The sequence below is a fragment of the Dermacentor silvarum genome, chromosome 1 (assembly GCF_013339745.2).
Source record: "Dermacentor silvarum isolate Dsil-2018 chromosome 1, BIME_Dsil_1.4, whole genome shotgun sequence".
Classification (NCBI taxonomy): Eukaryota; Metazoa; Arthropoda; class Arachnida; order Ixodida; family Ixodidae; genus Dermacentor; species Dermacentor silvarum.
In genome coordinates this window covers 125,911,217-125,935,631 of record NC_051154.1, presented here as the reverse complement: position 1 = coordinate 125,935,631, position 24,415 = coordinate 125,911,217, and the positions used below count along the sequence as shown (strand labels likewise).

Below are 24,415 nucleotides of genomic sequence, written 5' to 3'. Positions count from 1 at the left end.
CAACGTTATCGTTTCAGCTTCACACGGCAGGCGGTAAGGAGCACGAGCGCTGACCAGACGATATGATATTTCACACACTACATCAGTGCCATAATTTCACTCGGTTATGGATAGCCGGCCAGGAAAACGCCTTAGCAGTTGCGTTTCATTTCAGCGCAAGTCATGCGTGTCACTGGCACGGCCCGCTATTTGTCGCACTGATTACCATCTCTCCGCTCCCGTCGAATTTTGTAGACTTTCGTTTATTGTTCCTTTCTTTTTTTTTCTTTTTTTTTCTAAGAGGAGACATTCTTGTGGCTCCGTCTACCAAATCACGAAGCTCTCAAACCAAGCCACTACTACTAATACCTGGAATTTATAACTCCAGAAAAATTTTAGCCCATATTCACCATAGTTGTCGGCTGATATTTATAAAAACATTCTTACGATAGAAACCAAAGAGCAGACGCCAGCTGATCGTGATATTGGGCATATTGTTAGCAAAGGCGGCCAGCCAATGGCAAACAGCACTTTCGAAGGAACAGCTGTGCGGCCCACAAAGCTTTGTCAACATGAGACGAAAGGCGTCGCCGACCAATAATGATAGAGAACATATATTGCCTGCCATTACAATCAGTTACGAACGAAATGCTTTGTGAATATAAGCAAACGTGTTTTCAAGGACCTTGCTTAATCATCTCACTTTTGTTCATCCTCTGCGTACTACATCCGTCTTGTGGAGAAGACGTCGGGATGGCCATTCAGGGCCCGTATTCACAAAACGCTCTTACGCTAGAATTGTTCGTAAGAGAAAATTCCAGCCAGTCCTGATGCTCGACATATTATTAGCGAAGACCATCAGCCAATGGTGGCGAGCACTTCCGAACGAAAAGCTTTGTGAACTCCAGTCCCAGTTTCTCTCAAAGTTCTCTACGGTGTCTGAATAGCTGGTTTTGAAATAATTATTGCTGGAGCCACATTCACAGTTTCCTGTTCTGAAGAACTGTCTTTAATTGGCGAGCCGCCTTTGCAAATTTATCTGTTAAATAAGATTGACAAGCGTCTGTTCTTATACGAACCACTGTAGCATATGAACTGTTTTGACAATGCTGGCCCAAAAACCGAATCCAGAAAGCCTTCTTTTTTTTTTTCGACGTAACAACATTTTTTCATTCACCGGCCGCCTTCGTTAATGACACGTTCGCTATGACGATTAGCCGGGACTTGTTCATATGAACAACTTCAGCGTACGTACTTTGTGAATACGGAACCTGGGGCCGGATTTACTAATCTGCGGTCTTCGTACGCAATTTCCTTGCTGAAAAGTTCTTCCGCTAAGATATGAGTGCAACCACACCGGCGCTGCATTTAGCTCGCAGCGTCGTATGAGAGCGAAAATGAAACGAAAGGTCCGAGTAAACAAAAAGCAAATGGAGAAGCGCAGTTGCGCAGTCACCTTACATCAGCAATAGTGCATTGGGCGCCTGGGGCCGCATTCGCACAGGTTTTCTTTCCTACGTCCAGTTTGCCATTGGCCAGAGCCGCCTTCGCTCATATTATGTCCAACGTCACGATTCGTTGGCAGATGCTCTTAAGAACAAATCTAACGTAAGAATAATTTTTTTATGAATTGGGTCAAATTCCCCAGGGTCGAACTCACAGAGCTTTTCGTTCGCAAGTGTTATTTGCAATAATATGTCCAGCATCATGATTGGCAGGAATTTGCTCTTACGTACAATTTTAGCTTAAGACCTTTTCGTGTCAGGGGTGGTGCTTAATGGCATCATGGTTTCACCTACAACGTAGCTCTTTCCCTGTCCGTCATGAGTGACAACGGCACTCTCTTCATCATGCGCGAGCTTCCGTGCTCGAGAGACTGTTGCGGTTGATGTAGTGTATGTTTGAGAAGCTAAGGCATACTCGCAGTGGCTACGTGTATTTGCTTGCGTAAAATGTTGACATGTGCAACTGCAGCACAGCATTGTGGTAGAGGATGGTAGGGCGTGAAAATTCACCAAAAAAGAGTGGATGTCAGTGGAGAAGCAGCGAATCCCAAACACAAACCAACACAAAACAGATTTGAATTTTCTGCACGTTTATTTGTGTGTGATTGCTGCAATGAGTTTTTACAGCTGTTTTAATTGTGTACCGTTCCAATTTGCGAACGTCCGCAGCTTCTCGTATCCTTCAAAACGACCTCTGACAAATGTGAGGTCAGCTAGTCTAACAAATCCCTATTTCTATCTCTCTATCTTCTTTAGTAACTTTAGTGTTCGTTAGCACGAGCAAAAGACCCGCGAAATTTCGTAGACTGAATTTCGATCGATCGCTCTCTGCGGGCCGCTGGCGTTTTATGGCCACTAGGCAGTCAGCGTGCCTCGGCAAATCCCAGCCGGTCGTTTTCACGGTCGAACACAGTGAAGTATCGGCCAAGGAACGGATCGCCCAGGTTCCAGAGCGGTCCGCGGCTGGCACCGAAGTCGTAACCCTTTATGTAGACCACGCACGAGATCTTGTCAGCGCGTTTCACCTGCGAGTGGGTGAGGCAAAACATTTCTCGGTTCCCTGCCATATGAGTTTGAGAGCGTCACTTTGTGACGCCGTTCACAGATGCAGTGCAGCCTTTTATCGCTAGCAGCTTGCCTTCCTGTCACACTCCGTTACAATCTGTGCTCCAACCATTTATTCCTTAATGTGAATGTTGCAGAATTCTTGAGGCCTCCTCTCACATTTTCATTCTGTCTTTGCTTGCTGTCTACACCAACGTGAAGAAACACTGCGAGTCAATATTGCTTAGTCCTCTGAAGCAATACATCGCAATTCTTTCTTGCTTGTGCAGTGCTGCCGTGCTTACAGTGAATAAGTCAATTATATGGTCTTTCATTTACGTCTAATCAGCTTACTGCTTATCACTATAAAAACTCTGTGAATAGTCGCAAGGAAGTTCCCCTTCGTACTGCGTATTAATACAGAGTGTTAGCCCTTCAAATACTTTTTTATCTCAACTGTATTGCTGTGTGTGCAAAAGAAGCGCTTACCTTGACTATGTAGTCCTGTGCCTTCAGGACCAATGCCTTGTCTCCAATATTTATTGTAAAATCGGGCAGATCGCTTGCGTTTCTGCAGTCAACCTGGTTCTAAACAAGTAAAAATAAAGGTATTTTTTGCAAAAGCAAAGCAAATATTATTTAGCACCAGATTACCATCTTAGCCATAACGTTCATTTTTCAGGGTCTACATTCTACAAGGATTCGGTTGTACAAGGACGTCAGAGCGGAGCAAAGTGTTATGTTCGTCGAGCTGCTCGCAGAGTGATACGAATGAAGGCCGAAGGCAGTATTTTTATCGTGTAAGGTACTGCTACTTTCAGCATTATAGAACACTTCATTGATATCATGTAGCTCTTTCGGAAGAACGCACAGAAAGTACACTGCAACTATTCAATTACATTAGGGAGGTTGACAAGGTTGTGCCTGGTTAACCTCCGTATATTTGCTTTATCACTTCTCTCTTTCTCTCTCTTTAGCTAAGTAGCAACTTGTCCAAACAATATTGGTTACTGAGCAAAGCGTACCATATCACTCGTGTAGGGTGTCGCACCTAGGATCTTCATGAGTCTCCTGACGTCATCCGAGGGCCCAGTAATGGTCGAGCAGCCCGTATCAACCATGACTTGACAGCCTCCATGACATAAATGATTGTCACCGATAGCTAGGCTGGTCAAAGAAGACAAAACCAAACATGCGTTTTGATGCTAATATACCTTTACAATGCAGTACGTTATAAGTTAGACTATCACTTACCACTTACAAGCATTGTAAGTGTCTATTCTCTGTTAAAAAATTGACAGTTCAGCCCTCACTACTTCTTTCGCATGAAGCATGACAGTGAAATTAATCACGCACAAGCATATCACACGTGCAAGAACATTTTAGGAACCACTTTGGAATGTTACCCTTGCTACCAGGATTATATCAATCTACTTTCTCTGGTTTTAAGTGACATTATTTGTGAACATTTGGCAATAAGGTGTAATTGAAATTATAAGAGCGAAACAAAGGCTGACAGCTGAAGTGTGATATGGTATAAGATGTCACAGCAAGAAAAAAAGCATGAACGGGACAGGGGTGGAGAAAAAAGAAGCGTGCGAAAGCACGCTTCCCGGGTGCTTTTTTTTTCTGGGACAGTTACCTTCTGCCGCGATAAAAGTATAGAAAGGCGAAAATATAAGTGATATAAGTGATTCACAAAACGCTACATTCACGAGAGCCTCTGTCATGTCATCTAACGACTGCGTAGGCGGGAAACTTTGAAGTGACATACAAATATTTGGGAGTAGCAACAGCGTAATTCGCTGGAAACAGAAAAAAGAACCTCAGAAGAAAAGTGTTTTTCCCCGGAATTTGGTGAACGATCAAGTCTTACTACAATCACCCCCCCCCCCCCCCCCAAAAAAAAAAAAACACAGGAACTACGTGGGCAAGGCAAGGCGCCGCGGGTATTCAAATTTCATATCGGTTGTCGGCCTTTGGCTCTGTACCTGCCTGCCGAAAGCTGCCAGTAGCCCTTTTTGGAAACGGGAACGTAGAATAGTTCTCCTGAGTAATGATCAGCGTCAATGCCTCCGAAGTAGACTTCTCCTCCATCACCACCGGTGGCGCCTCGGTTCAGGTACACAGAAAACAGGGGTCGGCGCACGACGCCCTGGGCCACCATATTGTCGAAGACCGGCACGGCGCCAAACACAGAGTAGGCCGGGTAGGCAAGCCCCAGGATGCCATCGAACTGGGCGGCAGCAAAGGCCCGGTCTTGGCTATTCTGCACCTGCACAAAGCTCTGGTTTCGCACTAGACACTCTCCGATGGCCACGACGTCGACACCTATGTTGCCCTCTACTGGCCCGCTGCCGTAGCCAAGTCGCACTCGAGTTCCGTTGAGCGCGTAGGTGCTTGACCTGGACGCGTCGTACCGGTGGTGCAGTGCTGGAAAGAAAGGCAGTCTGACTAAGGACTTTGTATGCTTTTTTTTCTGTGTTTAGACGGGGGCAAGGGGCATTCGAAGCATGAATGCGTCAAGAGAAATGTAAATTAAACTTTTTCCTACCAGAAAAGAGCGTTCAATTCACCTCGCCATTATACTTGAAACACTATCCGCAATTTTAGTTTGCGATTTCAGCTTAAGTCGCATTTGTCAATTTTTGGCATCTTGGGCGGGTTTATAATATAAGGCATAAAAAAAGGGATCGCGAAAGTTTCCGACCAGTGCACGTGATAATTTCCAAGTCAAATAGTGCAAAACCTGCACTTTGGACGATTTAGCTGCACGGTTTAAAAGTTACAGCAGCACTGAAGACATTGCTGAGGCTGCGCTGGGTTGCAATCTCACTGGTTCGCTGCTTCACTGTAAACACGAACCTAGGCTCGTGTTCTTGAGTGAGAGTTGATATAATTGTTATATTCTGTTGATATCAAGTGCAGTTTCATTTGTCTACCTTCAGTATAAATTGCAGCGCGGAGACAGACAGCAAAGTGCAATGCGGTTTTGTAGGAGCCTGTCCAGAATTATTACATTTTCAACGTTGGTGTCATTTACCGTTACAGATCGACTGCTTCCAAGTGCTGCACGAGCATCAGCTAGGCTAACATCAGTCGCAACAAAGTCCACAATACTTTTATCATTGTTTAGTTTCTAGAAGTAGAAAGACTAAGGCAAGGCACAAAATTTATACATTTCAGACATCTGATACTGTTCATAATTTTCAGTAAAATTCGGTACTATTATTCTTTTTTGTTTAATACTTTTTCTGTCTGCTTATCTCAAGTTTCACAAAAACTGCCTTTTAAAAATGCAAACAATTCAGGCGTAAGCCAGTGTGGGCAATGTATTATTGCTGCGCTTTTTGAACAGGTAGTAAGTTTCAATGTTACTATCATTTGGGCAATTGGAGCGCTATATGGGGCTAACTGTCATCTCCACTACTTCTCTACTTTAGACAACCAATAATTTAGGCCACCTTTTACGAGAGTCTACTTCAGTCAGGTCTAGTTCATGCCTCCCATATACAAGAATCATTTCTAGGCATGGCTCCCTGTGATTTCATTTCGTCTCGATGACTGATCTAAATTATCTGAAATGCGTTCAACCAATTCCGCGGCTTGTCTACAGTAGACACGCCAGTTACTTTCTCCGATGTTTCTGCGGATCCTTGCGGATCATTTTGCAAAGGGATCCAATACAGCTTTAAAAAATTTAGGCTCTCGCTTTCTTGAGTTACAAATAATGCTCCCCGTTTAAGTAATTTCGTTCATTTTCATTCGGTACGTATACCCATGAAAACTTTGCTCCCGCATATATATTCAGTAAACTATGCCAATTTTCACTATTTGTCACCTATTATTCCTTTCTGTTTCATTCTGCATACTTCTTGGCAGCATACCAGTTCCGGCAGCACGAATTAGGGACTGCCTGTAAAGATGAAATTGTAGTTGAGATAAATGGGAAGAAGTAGAGCTGGCAATGCCAGCTAAAGCTTATAATAGATGACTGCTGGCCTTTTTAGAGTAACAAAATTTACTCCGATGGAAGGGCCACACTGCCAAGGGAGATGTAAGATAAGATAAAGTGGTGTTATTAGGAAATTTACCTACGTAGAATGGGTGGTCAGTTGCTGCATGAAAGGGTTAACTGGAGATATTTCGGCAAGGTCATTATCCTGCAATATATTTGAAATTGCGTGATGACTATGGCGACGATGGCAACTCCGCTATAGCTGTGGTTTTCTGCTCCAAGCGTCTGACCATTCAAAATTTGCGCTTCTTGATGCCCACTACCAAGAACTAATACGGAGCTCGACAAGCGCAAACTCCACGAAGCCCTTTACAATGGAAGTACCGCGTGCATTTCAATAAGAACAACAGTCGTCATGCTTACGACAGGGTGCTCGGAAAGCTATAGGGTGTATCATATCTCATTTTAGCACATTCAAACATTGTTTTCGCCTTGATAGAATCAGTCAGAATACCATCGAAGAGAAAAGACAGCCCCGTCGTGCCTCTCTGCGAATATATCTACATTGTGAATATATCCTTCACTGAGACACTATTCATTTGGAACTCCTCTTCAGTAGCACCATGGATTTTAACAACTGCTTCTTCAGCACTGCGTGCATTCCTCAATAGTCTCCAAATTTTGTTTCGACAGCCCCACTCAAGTTTATGCCACTGGAACCTGGTTATTTGGCACCTTGCGCTTCGTATTGAGCAACCTACATCAATCTAATTTGCGTCGTCTGCGTTCCGCGAAGCGCAAAGTTCATGCGCTCCGAGTAAGCTTATGACGCGGACTCTGTATAAAGAGGTGAAATGAGAAGCATAAAAACGGCATTGAAGAACTTGCAATGCATAACATGAGGACTACAGAAAGAAATATGAGACGAAATAAGAATGTTAATTTTACGCTCGTGTGCCGCCTCTACTCTATATCCTTAGTTCCGGAATTATTTTCTGTACAATCGACGATAACAAAGAAGCTAGAATCCATCGACGTCAAGCCCTTCGGGGCACACACCGCGCGCTTCATGTCACATATATTTGTTCTTCCAAAAAAATTCTTCCGCGCCATCAACCATCACGCATGTACTTACGAGCTGCTCAGGAAGCAGTGGCAGTGACACATTAACGCTGGGCCGCACCTTCTCGCTGCGAAAGTGAGAAAAACAGAAGCAAAGCATCTTACTGCAGTAGTGGTCCCCCTCGGTGCAGTTACTGGCCGGAACCCAGAGATCCGAAGAGCCGGTGTCGAAGAGAATGCGGAAACGTTGAGGCGGGGTGCCAATCGTGATGTCACCGTAGTATTGCGCCTGCGTCATAATAATTCCAATTGCATCCAAACCGCTGACGATCGAAACCCATTTAGGCCACATGCCGACCACCGCCAGCGGATTTCCGTTGTGGCACAGTCACCCTAGACCGAGAGGCCTAGGTAAGGTACAGCCGTTTTGTGAACCACCAGATTAATTCTTCAATTTCCTTGGGAAATTCTCTTAACGACGATAAACACGGTAAAAAGTGGTGTCACAAAAAGAAAGAAAAAGAGAAAAATAAAATAGCACTCGGCGACAGGTTTCTAGCTGGAAATAACCATGATATAAACATATTTTCGCAATCACTCGGAAGTATAGTATGGGCGGAAGGAGAAATCTCTGAATTGAACTGCGTGCGAGTACGTCAGAAGAAATTCAATTTCGAATACTGAATCAAATGCGAATATTTTGTTGCTTCTAAGAATGGAAAGGGAGAACACAGAACTAATGGAAAGGGTGAAAGGCCAAGCAAGGGTGAATTGTTTTCTTTTAGACACCTAATACAGTGTAATAGGTAAAGAAATGAAATTGCGTTTAACTCAGCAGCGTATAATTAAAAAACAAAGTGAAAGGGTCACCATACTTCGTGTGTACATGACAATGATAATGATGGAATAAATTAACTGAAGGCTGCCGGATGGTCATCGAAAGTAAGGTTTGTTATTTAATACACCAACTTCCAGTCAACCACTAAAATCACTGAAAACAAAATTCAGTGACATTGTGTAACATCACAACGCGCACATCATGCAAGCGATGTTAGCATAAGGCGCTGTACCATGGGAACGAGAGTGGATTCCAATTATTTCGGGATACGAAATATGGAAGATGCACGAAGTAGAAAAAAAAGGCATATACTTAGCTAAGGCAGCAGAGCAGGAAAGACAAGGACCGAAGAAACTACGTAATAGGGAATAAGGGAGGTAATAACATCAAAAATGTAATCGGGTTAATTAGGCCTGAGGCTGCACAAAGGCCCGAGGAGCTAATAGACAGTTTTAGCAGAGCGCCGCTTACGATCCGCTCCGCTCAGATTTCAGGCTCTGAGATACTGCAGGGAACTGCGTAGATTTCGCATTTGATAAGCGCGTCTTGGCCGAGACGCGAGCGACGCCCTACCAATTCGGCTGCAAAACGACGAAGAGGCCAAGTAGACACGCTGTCACGCTCCGCTCAGTCTGCTTTGTAGCGGAGCGAGGGATGCGGTCTTCGTTCCGCTACCGGTATGAGCGTTGTGCGCAAGCGCAATAGCGTTCCCGCTAAGTGGTTGTGTGGCATTTGCTAGCATATGCCGGTCTGAGCAAAGCGGACAGCAAGCGCTCAGCTAAAACACTCTAATAAAGCCCGAGGCTGCTCTAAGAGACACCGTGAGATGTTTGTCAGCTACTGTGAAGAAGTAGTGTACTACAATTCGCTGTCCTGCAAATAAAGTGTACGTATAAGACAAACAGGTCATTGTCTCAACGAGTGGATCAGGGAGCATAACTACAACGTAGAACGTACTGTTTCAAGGCATTTAGCTTTCCACTGTAGGGACTATAGCAGCGTGGCACAGTTAAAAAGAACAATGATTGTGAGCAGAAGCCGGGATAGAACTACGTGCGAAGTTTCAAAAGCTAAAGGAATCTTAAGGCTACAAGACACTTGTATTAGCTCCCCTTCACTTGCGCTTTTGAATAAAGAACTTCATTTCCTGCGCAGTTACAGTTAATAAAATCTGGGCTCGTGCTGTAATAGACAGTGGCAGTCCAGAGAAGCCATAACATATATTTATGTGGGTTTCAGATTATGTTCTTTTTCTTCCTCACCAGACCAGTATTCTGCACCTACATTTGTAGGTTCGTCAGCAATAAACCTCGGTTGTTAGTTCAGCGCTCGTGGCGTCAGTTGTACGTTTTTGTGTGCTTGTGTTTCCTGAGCTGCTGCCTTATTATGTCTAACCCAATCAACTCGCACTCCACATAGCTCACTGAGGGTATCGCGAAAAATTTACTGTTTCTTACGCTCGGTCGGTAACAGCTATCTTCGATCTGCAACGACGCTTCCTGTAGTAAAATTAACTTTATAGCAGTTGGGCGACAGGCTGCAGCAGTAACCGAGGTTTCTGATGTGACCGCTTGTGATGAACTGAACGATGAAAGCTTCATTGTGTGCGTACCAGTGCAAAGTGGGAACGTTTCTCCTCCTTCTCATCTTTCAGTCTCCTATCTCTCCTGCCCCAGTGAAGGGTAACCAACCGAGTTTAGCCTGGTTAACCTCCCTGCCTTTCCCTTATGACCTCTCTCTTTCGCTCTCTGTCTCTCTCTCTCCCTCTATAGTGGTTACTTCAAGAGACCAATTGGTGATAACCACATACATGGGGCTTTGAATCAGACATGTCCTGCAAATGCTTGTGCTATTGGAGATGTTCGATAATACATGCCCTATTATTCTATTTTTATTATATATATTTAAAGCTCAAGTCAAATAAAAATCGATTAACAAACTATTTCAGTCGTATTGAAGGTCTTGAATATCCATGAAGCCATAAACAAAATCCCGAATATACGAAAAAGATAATGCATGTATCTCATAAGCAGAGATCATTCTGAACACGACACGTGATTTCCTTATACTTCATATTGTTATAATGTCTGCAACAAGTACCACCAAAATAATCCATTTTCCATGTGTGCCTTGCACCTTTGCACGTGACAGTGGTCGGCCGAATGCGACTGCTCTCTCAGGTGTGAGTTGATCCAACAATCACTTTTTCCGAGCTGGTCTCAATACAGGTCAACGAATCTTTGGTAAACAGTGTCTGCTAAAAATATACGGCGTCCATTTTGATGTCATTCCAAATAATATAAGTGCGACTAGCGTGCCAATGCGAAACAACTCTAAATACGCTGCTCGTAAAGCACTTCAGTTGTACGTGCTAAATTCAAAGCTGTTTTTTAATAGCACACAGTCAGCCGGTGGCGTAAATTGTCATTGTAGCTTATCGCGTACTAGGTGTACCCTGGTACACGAAACTTTGAATGTCAATTTAATTATTCTGTTTCAAATTCAATTAATAGGTTACAAATTTTGGTATCGGATACGGCAGAATATGCTGCCGGAATCTGAAGTGTCAAATTTTTTTACGTTGATGATTTCCGTACAACTTATTTCTACAATGACAAATATACCATGTTGCCTCGTTACAGTATATCAGATGTAATGATGTCGTGTGAATGAACACGACCGCGTTCTTAAACGACACCGTACCTATAGACTGTGTAAATTACTGTAATATCAGGACTGTAAGAGCTTTAAAGCTCGCCAACACTACATGTTTGGAAACGCAAAGCTAAGGGAGAAAAATGCCATGATGCAATAATCCGAAACAAAATGCACATAAACTGCCCTATAATTAATCGTTCTATACCGCGCCATAACTTAGCTTTATTTATTATGGCTGTAGTATTATGTATTGTGCTGATTAGGCTTGTTATGATGCTTCTAAATAGTAGCTTTTTCTATTCATATGAATGTTTACTTTTGGCACGAAGCTTTATTGTGACATTTTTTGCTTGAAATGGCTGGTTTAAACAGAAGAAACTATTTTCATAAAACAAATAATAGGCGTAATATTAGATAAAACACTGGAATAGAGGTCTTGAGTAATACATCAAACGCAACGTTAACGCGAATGATTAATTTGAAGTGCGAATGAATTGATCTGTTTTTACTTGATAAAACGTTTTATCCCACTACTGCTGTAGTGTACGCACACATTACAAGTAAGCAGAGAGAAAAGCGCCATCCAAAACATTAACGCATTTGACCCGTTTTTGAAAAACAACGAGCCCTATTTAAAAAATAGGAATAAGTCATCTGTCATATATGAATTACTGCGTTTTTTCAACAGGTTTCACGACAGGTTGAATTAGTTAATAGGTTAAAAGCTCAACTACAATTGCGATAGGGATGGCACTTACATCAAAATAGTTTGTCAACTGTTCTACGATGACATCGCTCTCTAGTGATCTTCCAAGGTGGCTGTGACTTTCCATAAAAGTCATGGGAGCGCCAACCTCATCATAAGTTTCTCGGATAGACCTCATTCGTCGCAACGGCACCCTATGGGAGAGAAAAACAGAAGCATACTCACCGCTTAATCATGACACAACGACCGCACACCTCGGGGCACGATAAGTGCCTGTATACATATGCAAAGACTATCACGATGGTAATGCTTGTCCGAAGAATATGACCAGAACACTTGGCACAGATATCACCTTTGCTTACACTCTGCAGCCTGAATGTGGTTCGAACTCATGTTCGAAACAACAGACACGTTGTTCAGTGACCCGATCTCATACGTTATGGTTAGCTCCATCTATTTCACTGTAAAGAAGATAAGGGAGAAATAATGCTTTATATTAAAACCAAATGTGATGAGAACGACTTTAACGGCTGCTAGGAAGGAAAACGATGGACAAATTATTTCATTATCTTCACCTTTAATTACTACGAGTCATGTACCACTTTCATTCGCAAAAATTAAAGTAATTTCATTTTTGAAGCAATAGTCAAGAGAAAATACAGCCTACTCAAAGGTAACAATGGACGCTGAAAGCTAACAAACAAGAAAAAACAAGGCGTTTCGGCCCCCATACGCGAGCGCTGTTCACAAGCTTTTTTTTTTTTTTTTGTTCACAATCCTGTTTGTGAACAAGATTGTGAACAACAATATTTGGTAACTGGCTCCCATAACCTCATGTGTTGTTATAGTGGTTGTTGTTGATGATGGTGATGATATTGATGACGAAGAAGATGATGATGATGCTTGCGATTGGCGTCTTTTACTTTTGACAATGATTAATCCCGATCACACGAGCTTTCATCAAACCCTTGCCTTCAGAAAAAAACTTCAGTCACAAAACCACAGTCTCCAAAACAGGTTGCGCAAAATAGCGCCAAGAACAATTTGTCACGTGCACAACGGCTGATGTTCATTAGATATTCCTGTATTGCAGCAGCCTTTGTAGGACAAAAGCATCGCCACTTCATCGACGGCCTCAGCGAGCATTATTACTATAGATTGTTTATAAAGGTGTCGATGGTCACCTCACTGTTCATTGTCCATCATTGTCCATTGTCATTGTCCGTGAATCCGGCTGTGAACCAGACTTTGCAGGCTCCAACGTTATTTCGTAAAAGTGTACATCAGCTCATAAGGAAAATAATCGAGCAGCAGCGATTAACATGTTCATAAAAACTATGGTGAGTGCGCCGTCTTTTTCTTTAGGCGAAATATCGTCGCTTGAGGCATTTGACACATGGTAGCCGTCAACGATTTGTCGGTGTGTAATCCTTGTGAGTTTCTTTGTTATTCTGCTCGTGCATATGCAATGACCAATCAGGGTCATAAAAACGTGTTGTAATCAGCGCTGTAGTGTAGCTCTGGCTCTTCCATGCCTCTTTTGCACGGTTGTCCAGTCAGTTATGATGTGCAGCACCAAGATTGGCTGAAATTTTTCCTATGAACAATTCTGTGAATACGGGCCAAGCTTACTAGTGTCACGACTGTCTTCATTTTTATGTCCCTGATGCAACAAAATGCCTCTGAGCAGAAATAAAAAAAGAGAGACCTCGTCTCCCGGCATTATGGCCACACATTCAAGAATTTACTGGCAACGTCTGTGCGTTCAAAATTTTTTTAATATCTTAACTGTGACAGCTAGTAATCATCATTTCACTCTTTTAAGCACGTATCTACGATGGCTTGCAACAATTCCAATAAAGTGCTGGAGCATCACCACCAAGTGATGCAGCTTGACGCCACTTTGCGAGGAGGACCAGAACCTCCTGCAGCAACTACTGTAACTCCATGTATGACAGTGAAAAGGCAGATTTCTTTATGCGCGCAGCTAGATCCCTTGTATGATATTTAGCAAACCCGACACACTCGTCAGATGGAATGTCTGTGAATTAGCAGTCTCTACGCGTCGTAATCCATTGTAAATCACATAAATACATTGCGAAATTTTTTGTAAAGAAAACGTTGGCTACCCTACATTATAGTCATTACGCCTTATTTGCTCCCAAAGGCGCTGTTGTTTCTCGTAATTTTCTTCTCTTTTTTTCTTCTTTTTACTGCGGAAGCGGTTTTGCTCGAAGGTTTCCCACAGACTTCCGCGTCGAAGGGACTACTTAGGTTTTTAAAAGAAACGGGCTTGGACAAGCGGCTGTGACAGTGATGTCACGTACCGCGCAAGGGTGACGGATTGTGACTGACGATGAGTGTGCTGTGTTATGTTCTCTCTCTCTCCTCCCCATCTTTCATACCCCCTCATCCCGCTCCCATGTGTAGGGTAGGAAACCGGTTGTGCTGAACTGGTTAACCTCCCTGCCTTTCCTTCTCCACTCTTTCGTTCCTTCCTTCCGTGTCACGGAAACTACGTCACCGCCCGACCAGCGTAGCGAGCTGCGCCATGCATGCATTGGGGATGTTCCACACTTCAATGAACCTCTCGCCAACTGGGGTCACTTAGTATATGCTACCGAGTGTACGGCAAGCGACGAAACAAGTCTCAGCGTTCTTACGCACCGGCGCGCCATGCATTTCGGAGGCCACGCGCAGCTTTCGCGGCCGTGGCGCTAGATGGCGCCGAGGGTTCTTAGCGAAGCGCGAAAGAGGAGTCCCGCTGCAGTACACGCCTCATACATAAACCGTTTCGAAGGAGGGCAATACGTCAATACGTTGTGCCGCAAAATTGATTCATTGCTAAACGCATTACTGTCGAGAGTCATTGTGAGATTGGTTCTGCCGCAATTAACAAGTTTCGATGTACTCTCGTGATCTGTCGCTTGCACATCTGGTCCTCTGTCAATATAAATCATTCCACAAGGCGGGGAATTCACGTTTACTACTGCTTTTGCTCATGCAACATTTTCAGCAGCCTCTTGAAAGCGAGTCAGTGTCACCTGATCAATCATTAAAAGTGAGCTTTCCTCAGGCCACAAAACAATGCTAAGTGCAGATGAAGTTGTATTTAAACGTTATCTATTCACCCTCAGTTAAGGTGTGTTATAACAAAATATTTTATGAGAGCAGAGTTAGCTTATATTAACGAAAATTTGCAGGGATGACAAGAAATTCATCCTGTTGCACAAAAGATGAGCTTTGCATTGCTATTGCCACATATTAGCCTTACAAAGATAAGGTCCTATTTCGTTATAAGAACACGCCATATTACAAAATAGCCGCCACCACCACCACGTGAAGCTGCATTGCCTCTACTGTACAAATTGGTTCGCTCAAACGAGAGTATGGCATTCCTGTTGCTCAGAATTTCCTTAGTTCATTCGCAATGTTAACCAAACTGGTCAAACAAATGCAGAGAAGCTCCAGCGGAGGCGCACGCTGCTAGTGGCACCTCAGGGACAGCACCCCCGACATCCTCGTAACAGCAGCTTGCGAGGGCATCTCAAGAATTACTTTAGTTATAGCTCTCTCTTAGTTTCCGTTTTAATCTTATCGCTTCCTTTGCCGCGGGTACTAAAAGCTATGACGCATTCCAACCACATCCGCTTCGCGCATACGCTGCACGAAACCTCCGAGACAAGCGGCCCCTAGCTGTCGGGAGCTGACCATTTGGCATTTAAGCTAAACGGAACCATTCACTAACGCAGCTCGCATTATGTATTTATTTTCTTCTTCGTTGCACCTTAGTGGAAATTAAACAAATGACTCTTGTAATATGTGCATGTTCAGCTAAATTGAGTTAGGCCTAAATGAAGCCTGCTATAACAACTTTACTCATCTCGGTCTGCTCGCCAACCGACAGTTTAAGTTAGCCGCACAGATGTCGTTCCACACCCCGAGCTCCTACTAAACGGTAGCAATAATATTTTTGTGTTATTTGAAATAAAAAGAACCATTCACTTCAATCATGTCGGTGCAGCATAGCCAGGTGCATCAGAAACAAGGGCGTCTTGTTTTTATGCTCTACAGCCTTAAACATCACTTAGGAGATGAAGGAAAATTCACGTATTTCTTGTATGTCTTAATATACAACTTCTGTCGTTCGAACAAAGCTACGCTTGACTTACCGCCTTGACTCAGCGGATATGACGTTCGCGTTTAACATAAAGCCACTTTTCAGCTCCTGACTGTAGAAAACGGAGAATTGCTGCTGTATGCAAAACGCCTATGTACTAATATTTGAGTCAACTTAAGAACCCGGTGTGTGTGTGTGTGTGTGTGTGTGTGTGTGTGTGTGTGTGTGTGTGTGTGTGTGTGTGTGTGCGTGCGTGTGCGTGTGCGTGTGCGTGTGTGTGTGTGTGTGTGTGTGTGTGTGTGTGTGTGTGTGTGTGTGTGTGTGTGTGTGTGTGTGTGTGTGTGTGTGTGTGTGTGTGTGTGTGTACATTTCGGCTGGGGTTCGGCCTTCATCATGTGTGCGATTGCAAACCCCCAGAGCTCAATTGATACATTTTCTCTGTAAGAGTAAAAAAAATGTCGCAGTTTCGCCTGAAAGGCGAAGCATCAATTGTGAACGCAAATTTACTAGTACAGAGATATACGGAGTAAGTGTATTAGTATTATCGGCTGCTTAAACTTTGACAAATTCGCTTAGTAATTGAATTAACGAGCATGGTGTCAGCGCGCACAAGCAAACATGAGTAGATCACACTCGATGACCGCAGACAACCACTGTCAAGACTCTGACGTGAGCAAGCGCGGTGCAAGCGACCGAAGGTTCGTGCGGCCTATCGCTTCAACGGAAACTGAGAGGCGAAAGCACAGCACGTACAAAGGTAAGAGCCGTGTGTAGATCGCTTTCAAGATACGGTGCGCACGACAGCCCTCAGCCGCGCAAAGTACAAGTACGCAGTTGCTGGCAGAGTAGAAGCCACGCCCCCTCCCTCGGGCGCTGCCTTCCCGCTTTCCTCCTTTCGCGTGGGAGATTGAGTCGCCAGTTACCCTTGCGCCCGGTCGTAAGATACTCATTTGGTGCCGCAGCTAAACGCCGCCTCTCCTCCCTTCCTTCCATCCCCCACAGCCTTTCGCACGACAGAAGACTTCGCGTTTGCTCTCCACCATGCGTTCGCTCTCGGTGAACGCGCGTTTTCACTCGCACATACAGTATACGGCGCGCGGCGACGGTTTTATCGCCGTTGGAACTTTATAAGGAACCTCACGGCGACGACGACGGCGACGGCAGAAATGCGCTTCAAGAGACAGAAAGCGTAGGTCGCCTATGACTACAAACACGATACATTCCCTCAAGAAGAAAAAAACAAATTCACCGACGATTACGACACTCCCTAATGCGAAATTTGAGCCCAGCTGTATACGTGTTTTCATTTCGCGATATATTGGCTGGCGCGGACAATCTGTCTCGTGCGGAACGTTGCAAACGGAGCGAAGTGGGCGCGACTGCCTCGAATCGGGAAATCGCGAGAGGCAGCGCGTGGGTCACGCGTGGGCGAGATTCACAGTAGCCGCTCATGCAGCGCTTTGTTTCCATATATGGTATCGGTGAACAGACGACGGGGCGCTACTCTGACGTGATATCGTAGCGGTCGTCTCCGCAGAGCCCGTCTTGCGCGGCACCACGCTTATCTTCTCACGCTTTCGCCATTCGATCATCCTCCGTTTTTCGCCTCATGGTTCCGCTGCACCATCCTCCTCTGCTTTCCTCCTTGCGCGCTCTTCGCTATCGCCGTCTTTCATCCTTCGCTGAGCTCGTTCGCTCGGTTACGAGGGACGCCGATGCTTGCCGGAGGAACGGGCGCCTAAGAGCTGAGCTCTTAGTACAAGAAATTTCCCCTATGTTGCTCTTGGTGTTATTGTTTGTTGGCTTCTTATGATATGCTTATATATGTATATATATATATATATATATATATATATATATATATATATATTACGGCGCTCTTAAACCTCAAATGTAGCCCCCTAGCACAAGACGGCATGAATCAATCGTGAACGCTGCGTTCAGCTTATACAGCGCTGGTAACTGCATCAAACCGAGAACAACATAAGGTGCACCAGGAGGATGCTGGATCATAGGACTTATTCATTTTCCTGTCGTAAGCAATGTTTTCCCTAGAGGTGTTACTAGAATTAAGACAAAAACCCGCATGCTGGGGTGCACTTTTTTTCAACTCTTTGCTGCGCATGTCGAACTATGTGCGACGATTATGCACACGCAACGGACACACAGACCCGAACAAGTGCCAGGAGCTGTTCAGTCGTTTCTAGCTGTGTGTCCGTGGTGCATGCATAACTTTCGCAGAGGATTTACCATGACATCAAAGCACCAGCTCGTCCAACAATGCGTTTTGCTATCTACTACATAAGTCACATGGAAAGCAACACCGAAGGGCTATAATCGTCTTTTTCAACAATAGCGAAATGTCTTGCCTGCGACAAAACTGCAAGTTACGCCAGACAGCGTGCCTAGGCAGGATGATATGGAGTGTTTACAGCCGCAACACTGTGTGAAGCAACAGACAAACGCTCTTACCTGATTTGCGCCAGCGCTGACGCCGACAGGAGGAAAAGCACAACCCCGTATCTGCACTCTTTCATGCCGAACGAAAGAGAGCACGGCGAAGAAATGCTGAGCCTGGTTATTGGACGAAGCGTTATGACGCTCTTCCCAGTTCGTCCAAGCACGGGTGGGTGCTGCCGAGCAAGTGGTTCGGACACGCCAGTCCACACTGCCTCAGCGCCGGCAGCCCAAAAGGTGCAGCACGCAGCGCCCCTCACCACCTCGTCCGGTGCAGTAGACCGTATGGTCCTTACACGCTACTCAGCTGCTCGACGGCGATAGTGTTCGTGCGAAGCTCAGCACTCACACGTAAGGTCAGACGTAATCGCAATTTAAGGCGCGAACAAGCATACCTTCATTGTATTCGTTACACGAGACGCTTGCTGCGAGCGCCATGAACGCAATGGTACATTCCGAAACGTGCCTCGTTTGTGATGGAGAATGCTGGGAAGAGTTTACTGGTGGGGTCGACGAAATGGATATACCACTAGATTACTTTTTTACCTGTTTACATGCACATTAGTGCATTATCAAGGTCTACATTTACCCTCAAATGAGCAGAAACCACTAACTGTGCATCTAGTTGCGCAATTAAACACAATTTATTCCAAATTAAACCACAAAGACATTCTTAATACATCGTCCACTACAAGTGACTTACTTTCTGTTTTCTTCCAAGTAGCCGGTCGGCAAATATCAAACAGGAAAGATAAGCTATGTAAACACGGCCCAACTTTTTTTGTTGTTGTTGTTCTTCTGAGCATAAAAAGCGCCAGTAAAGAAATGCCCATGCTTTTGTACAATAAGGAGATGCAGCAGATCCAACGAGTTGGAATCTATATACAGCGAAGCTTTGTGGGAGTGCATAAGGAGTCGAAACACGATACACGCACGCACGCACGCGCACGCACAAAAACACACACCATACACAGAAGCGCGGGCGCACACAAATTATACCGAGCATTTTGTTGAGCGGAATTGCTGACTGCTAGCGAGTACAACGGACACCTTGAACAAATCATGGTTTCAGGGGCAGCTTGCGCATACGTACGTGTCGCAATTCGAATACATTATATCCGCAAGAAGCGTTTAATTCCTTGCCGAGCAGCCGCGGGTGCGCGAAGCCAGCTTTCGGGTGCTTTTTTTTTCCTTCCCCCGCACGGCCGACGCCGCTGCTGCCGCGTATGCGTAAAGTCCCTGTATAAGAAAAGTACCGCCATCTACTCTTTCCTCCGCCGCCTCTTCTCCTAAAGCGCTTGCTTTTTTCTTTACTTTTTGCTTGCAAAAGCCAAGTCGACGGTGGCGCACGTAGAAAGTCCAGGTTGAAGCTTTCAGGCCGGGCGCGCGCCGCCGCCGCCGCCGGCGGCTGCGGCTGCGCTGAGGACTTTCAACATGGCTCTAAGGCGGAAAAAAAAGAAAATATAAAGAAGTGAAAAGCGCGCGCTATCATCGTCCAATCGGAGATACAGGAGAGAGAGAAGCGGCGTTTATCAAAGGATGGCGGTACTTTTCTTATATAGGGACTTTACGTATGCGTGGAGGCGAGCGCCATCTGGTGGCGATACAAGGAACCCAGCCGCTCACGCGGCGCGCGTACTCGGCTGTGATTGGTTGGCCTATTCTGCAAGAGAACATCCAGGCCGCAGCCACGGTTAGGAAACCCAAACAGGTTCGCAAAGAAAAGCTTCGCTTTTAAAAAAACAAATTGAAGTAAATTACGTGATACCGAGGTTAGTGGTGTCACTTTGGGAGCTTAAACCTCCCTGTCGCACATAATTTCATCCAGTTTGTCACATACTGCTGCATATCCAATGTTTCTTCCTTTGAGAGAAAACTCTACGTATGTCATTTGTCGCGGGACATCGCATACCACCTTTAACGGAATGAAAACGATGGAGCATTTGTCGCGGGACATCGCATACCACCTTTAATGGAATGAAAACGATGGAGATGATAGTCCTGATAATATGCTCCTCCACAAAAGCTGGGCCGTAATTATGAAAATCTCTTACACTAGAATTGTTCATAAGACAATTTCCAGCCAAACCTTATGCGGGACATATTATTAGCGATGGCGGCAGCCAATGGCAGAGGGCACTTACGAACGAAAAGCTTTGTGACATTGGCCCAAATTCGAAAGGGCTGACTTGGCCGTGTTGCCAATTTTCTGCATGGACAATTCGGCCGGCGCGCCGACCAGAATTAATCTCTGACTTCGCCGAGTACAAAACCAGACGTTAACTCAGAGTTTAGCAATCTGTGAGGCATTCTTCAGTACAGCGGGCACTAAAATAGCTTTTAAAATTCGATTGTCATTGTTCCTTGTAAATGGTGGGGCTAGCTGTAAGCGTGTAGAAAGAGCGCCATTGTCTCTTCCCCAGCAGCAAAAGATGCTTTGTAGATGGGAATTTCAAAAACCACCAATAATCTTTGCGCGAATAAGATAATTACTACGTAATGTTAACATTTGACGCACTTTGTGAAAACATCTATTGGCATGGGCTCTCATCAGCGGTGATTTTTTTTAACTTCATATGGGCAAAAATGTATTTCCAATACTTCTAAAGTTACCGGGGGAAAAAACTAGTTTTTTCGTGTGTTTTTTCTTCACGCTTTAAACATTTTCCGAAAATTTTAGATTTCTATTTTCAGCGAAAACCGCCTCTCTGATACTCCAAGCAAACCCGCCTCGGTTGCGGTGTCGATTCGGTCCAATGTCCTCCATCTTGGCTGCTTCTTCTTGAGGTACAGTGGTGAGCACTGTTAGGGTGAACACCTCATTAGTATTCAAGTTGTTTAACTTCAACATACCTCCTACTTCAGGGGAAAATATGCTGAATACGACGTCTAAGGATGATGCCTATAAAATAAATACTAGTTTTCTTTATTTTGTGCCAAACATCAACTGCTATAGGCTCGTGAATACTAATGAGGTGTTCACCCTAACAGTGCTCACCAATGTACATTGAAAGCTGGTAAAATTATGGAACAACATTTCGGTATAATTCGCGGCAGCAGAAGGCTGACAATCAATTATGGTTGGAATAATTAGCAGAATTTACTTATAAATTTCTCACTATAGATTTAGTGGGCCTCTTCTAATTGCATTTTGAAGCAAGCCAGTACATATATAAGAAAGTTTCTGCAAAGCCAGCGCATAGGACCAATTTTGAAAGAAACAAAGCAAACACGCCCATCCGCCGACACGCATGCACCGTTACGCACGTTGACGCACAAAAGGTGGTGGCTCAGCACCCGCCATAGAATGGAACGATTTGTTGTTCGATTCTAGGCTCGACCGAGACTCTGGCACCTGCAGACCGATGATGAATGGTCCTTAGGGAGATTCTCCAGGACCATCGAAGTTTAGCGACAGTATGACGAAAACTTGTCATGCGTCCGCACCCATACACATTTCTTACTTAAAAGAGGAAGCTTTAGCTTGGGGGCTCCTATCTAAATGCACGGTAACGGAGAAATCGCTTTTCTCGGCAGCCACTGCACGAAATTTGATGAGGCTTGAGGAATTTAAAAGAAAAATTTTAAATCTAGTGACTGTAGGAAGCAAATGTTTCATTTATGCCGTCTATTCTTTTAGGTTTTTTTTTATGTGAAGAGGAGGAGGAGGAAAGAGAGAGAGAAGGCAGTCATGTTAACTAACCTGAGCCAATTTGTATGAAACTGTCTCAAATAAAAGAGAAAGAAAGAAAGAAAGAAAGAAAGAAAAGAAAGAAAGAAAGAAAGAAAGAAAGAAAGAAAGAAAGAAAGAAAGAAAGAAAGAAAGAAAGAAAGAAAGAAAGAAAGAAAGAAATGTGTCTGGTTGGCTACCCTACGCTGGGGAACGGGAACGAGGGAATAGAAAAATGAGATAGGAGAGAGGAGCGGGGCAAGACGCGGTGAGCTCGCGCACGCACGCGGAAGACCTGAGCAATTCAAAGGCGTTCACATAGGCCAGTCGCCCTCAAGAAAGACAAAAGTGCCTTCACAGCTTTGTGGGCGGACGAGCGATGGGGACGGTCTTCCAGTAGCACCTGCACGGACAACGGCCGATCGTACAGTCGTCGCAATGCGATAGATAATGTTTGTCTTTCCGACTGAAATCGATGACAGTGGCCCAACAAATGTTCGTTAATTTGTAAAATTTCAAAAAACTCATCTATAAAGTTTACAACTCTCTAACTCACCAATGAAAAATTATATAACATTTATGTAAACTCCACCTAATATTACATATGAAGCGGAGAAAATTGATTTAGTATACACCACTTTGAAATATACCACTAATTTGTGAGTGGTACTTTTGCAAAATCCTCGTGAACAATGTAACAATTTTATGTAAACTACAAATATTTATGCATATTTTTTTTGCCCTAGTTGTTCTAACAGATGTATTTTACAGAACTGCGATAGCTGTTTTTGATGCAGAGTTACGGTTTTGTAAAATTCGTGCTTCAATTTTTTAAGCTTACCAATTTCTGGAAAGTTTTCTAAAAGTTCCCGGCGATAAATTGAAATTATGCTTCCTACAGTCACCACAATTTAACTTTGTTTCCCCTCAACTGCATTCAAATCGTTCCAGCGGTTTACTAATAAAGGAATTTCGGCCTTTTACATGTCTTCGAATAAGCGGCATCGGAGTTAACCTCGAGTTATAGCTCCCTGCTAAAGAGACAAATAATTAAAAAAAGAAAGTCATCTCTCGGGTGCACGCTTATTTTGTTCATATTCACAATCATGACTGCGAACAATTTCTCAAAATAGTGGCAATCACCGTAGGCCATTTACCCGGATATTTAAAACTTCAACTAAAATCTCAAGCCCACCAAGACCAGAGACGAAGAATGATCGAAGCGGAGACGCGCACAAAGATTTTTGTATATCGGGCTGCTTCGGTACTGCAATAACCTTGACTAATCAACCTTACTAATCGAGCATTTGCCTATTTTTTTATTACATGAGGGTTATAACTTTATGGCCCCTATAAGCGACACCGGCTAGACCTTTTGGCATAAGCGAAAGAGAGAAATAGAAGAGAGGAAAGGCAGGGAGGTTAACCAGACGCACGTCCGGTTCGCTACTCAGCACTGGGTGATAGGGGATATAGGGATGAAAAGAGACAGAGAGGAGATAGAGAGAGTACAGTTTCGCGGACATTTGAAGCTTCGCACCGATTCTACAGACGGTCGTCAAGACCTGTCGACTTGAGGTACTGCAACAACGCTTTCGTTGCTTTCTGTGCCATCGACGCGTACGGCAATGGTCCAAGGATCTTCATTTCCAAAAATTGTCTAGAGTCTGTCCGGGGAGCTTCACGCTCGACGTCGTACAGGGGACAGAGACATAAGACGTGTTCATTCGTTTCCATAATTGCACAAGAACCGCACATGGGCATATCCCCCATTCCAATGCCGAACGAGTAAGCCTTTATAAATACCACCCCGAGCCAGAGGCGGCACAATACTGTCGCCTCAGAGCGGGAAACTTTTGATGGCACTTGTAGCTTTAGGGATGGATCGAGTCTATGAAGATGACACTTCGGGAAGTTGGGAGAAGACCAATATTTTTGTGTCATAGCTTTAGCCACGACATGAAGCGTTCTTGCAGCGTAGGTCCTGGATAAGCGGATTGGAACTGATCGGGATTCCAGATGGGCAGACCGAGCGGCTTCGTCGGCGAGGTCATTACCAGGTAGCCATTGGTAATGAGTCCAGGTAGCCGATGAGTCCACGAGTCCAGGTAGGCACTGAAATTAAATTTCATGCCCTTTAGCGATAGCTTCAAGGTGGTCTTCTATCTCATATGCTAGCTGCTCACGAGTCCTGTGATAAAGGGCAAAATGCAGACTCTGAACGACTGCCTTAGAATCGCAAAAAAATGACACATTTCTGAGGTGTCTCTTGCGGGAGGTATTTTAGAGCAGCACCCAGGGTAGCAGGCTCTGCCCCCGTTGATGTTGTCTTGCGTGACAGTTTCAATTTGATAGTAGCTTTCGTAGCTGGAATGACAATGGCAGCTGAAGAGCTGGTCGACGAGACCGAACCATCGG

At 44.4% G+C, this 24,415-nt stretch overlaps 1 protein-coding gene across 1 annotated transcript; it reads right to left on the bottom strand.

Annotated features, from left to right (window-relative positions):
• Positions 1-2,057: 2,057 nt before the first annotated feature.
• On the bottom strand, positions 2,058-18,609 carry LOC119457085 (cathepsin D). Its single transcript, XM_037718938.2, has 7 exons — positions 18,343-18,609; positions 11,803-11,944; positions 7,714-7,837; positions 4,520-4,961; positions 3,554-3,695; positions 3,018-3,116; positions 2,058-2,509 (listed from the first exon to the last, which is right to left on the bottom strand). Exons 1-7 carry the CDS (start codon positions 18,405-18,407, stop codon positions 2,348-2,350), a joined length of 1,176 nt encoding a protein of 391 aa, XP_037574866.2. The 5' UTR covers positions 18,408-18,609; the 3' UTR covers positions 2,058-2,347.
• Between the last annotated feature and the right edge of the window lie 5,806 nt (positions 18,610-24,415).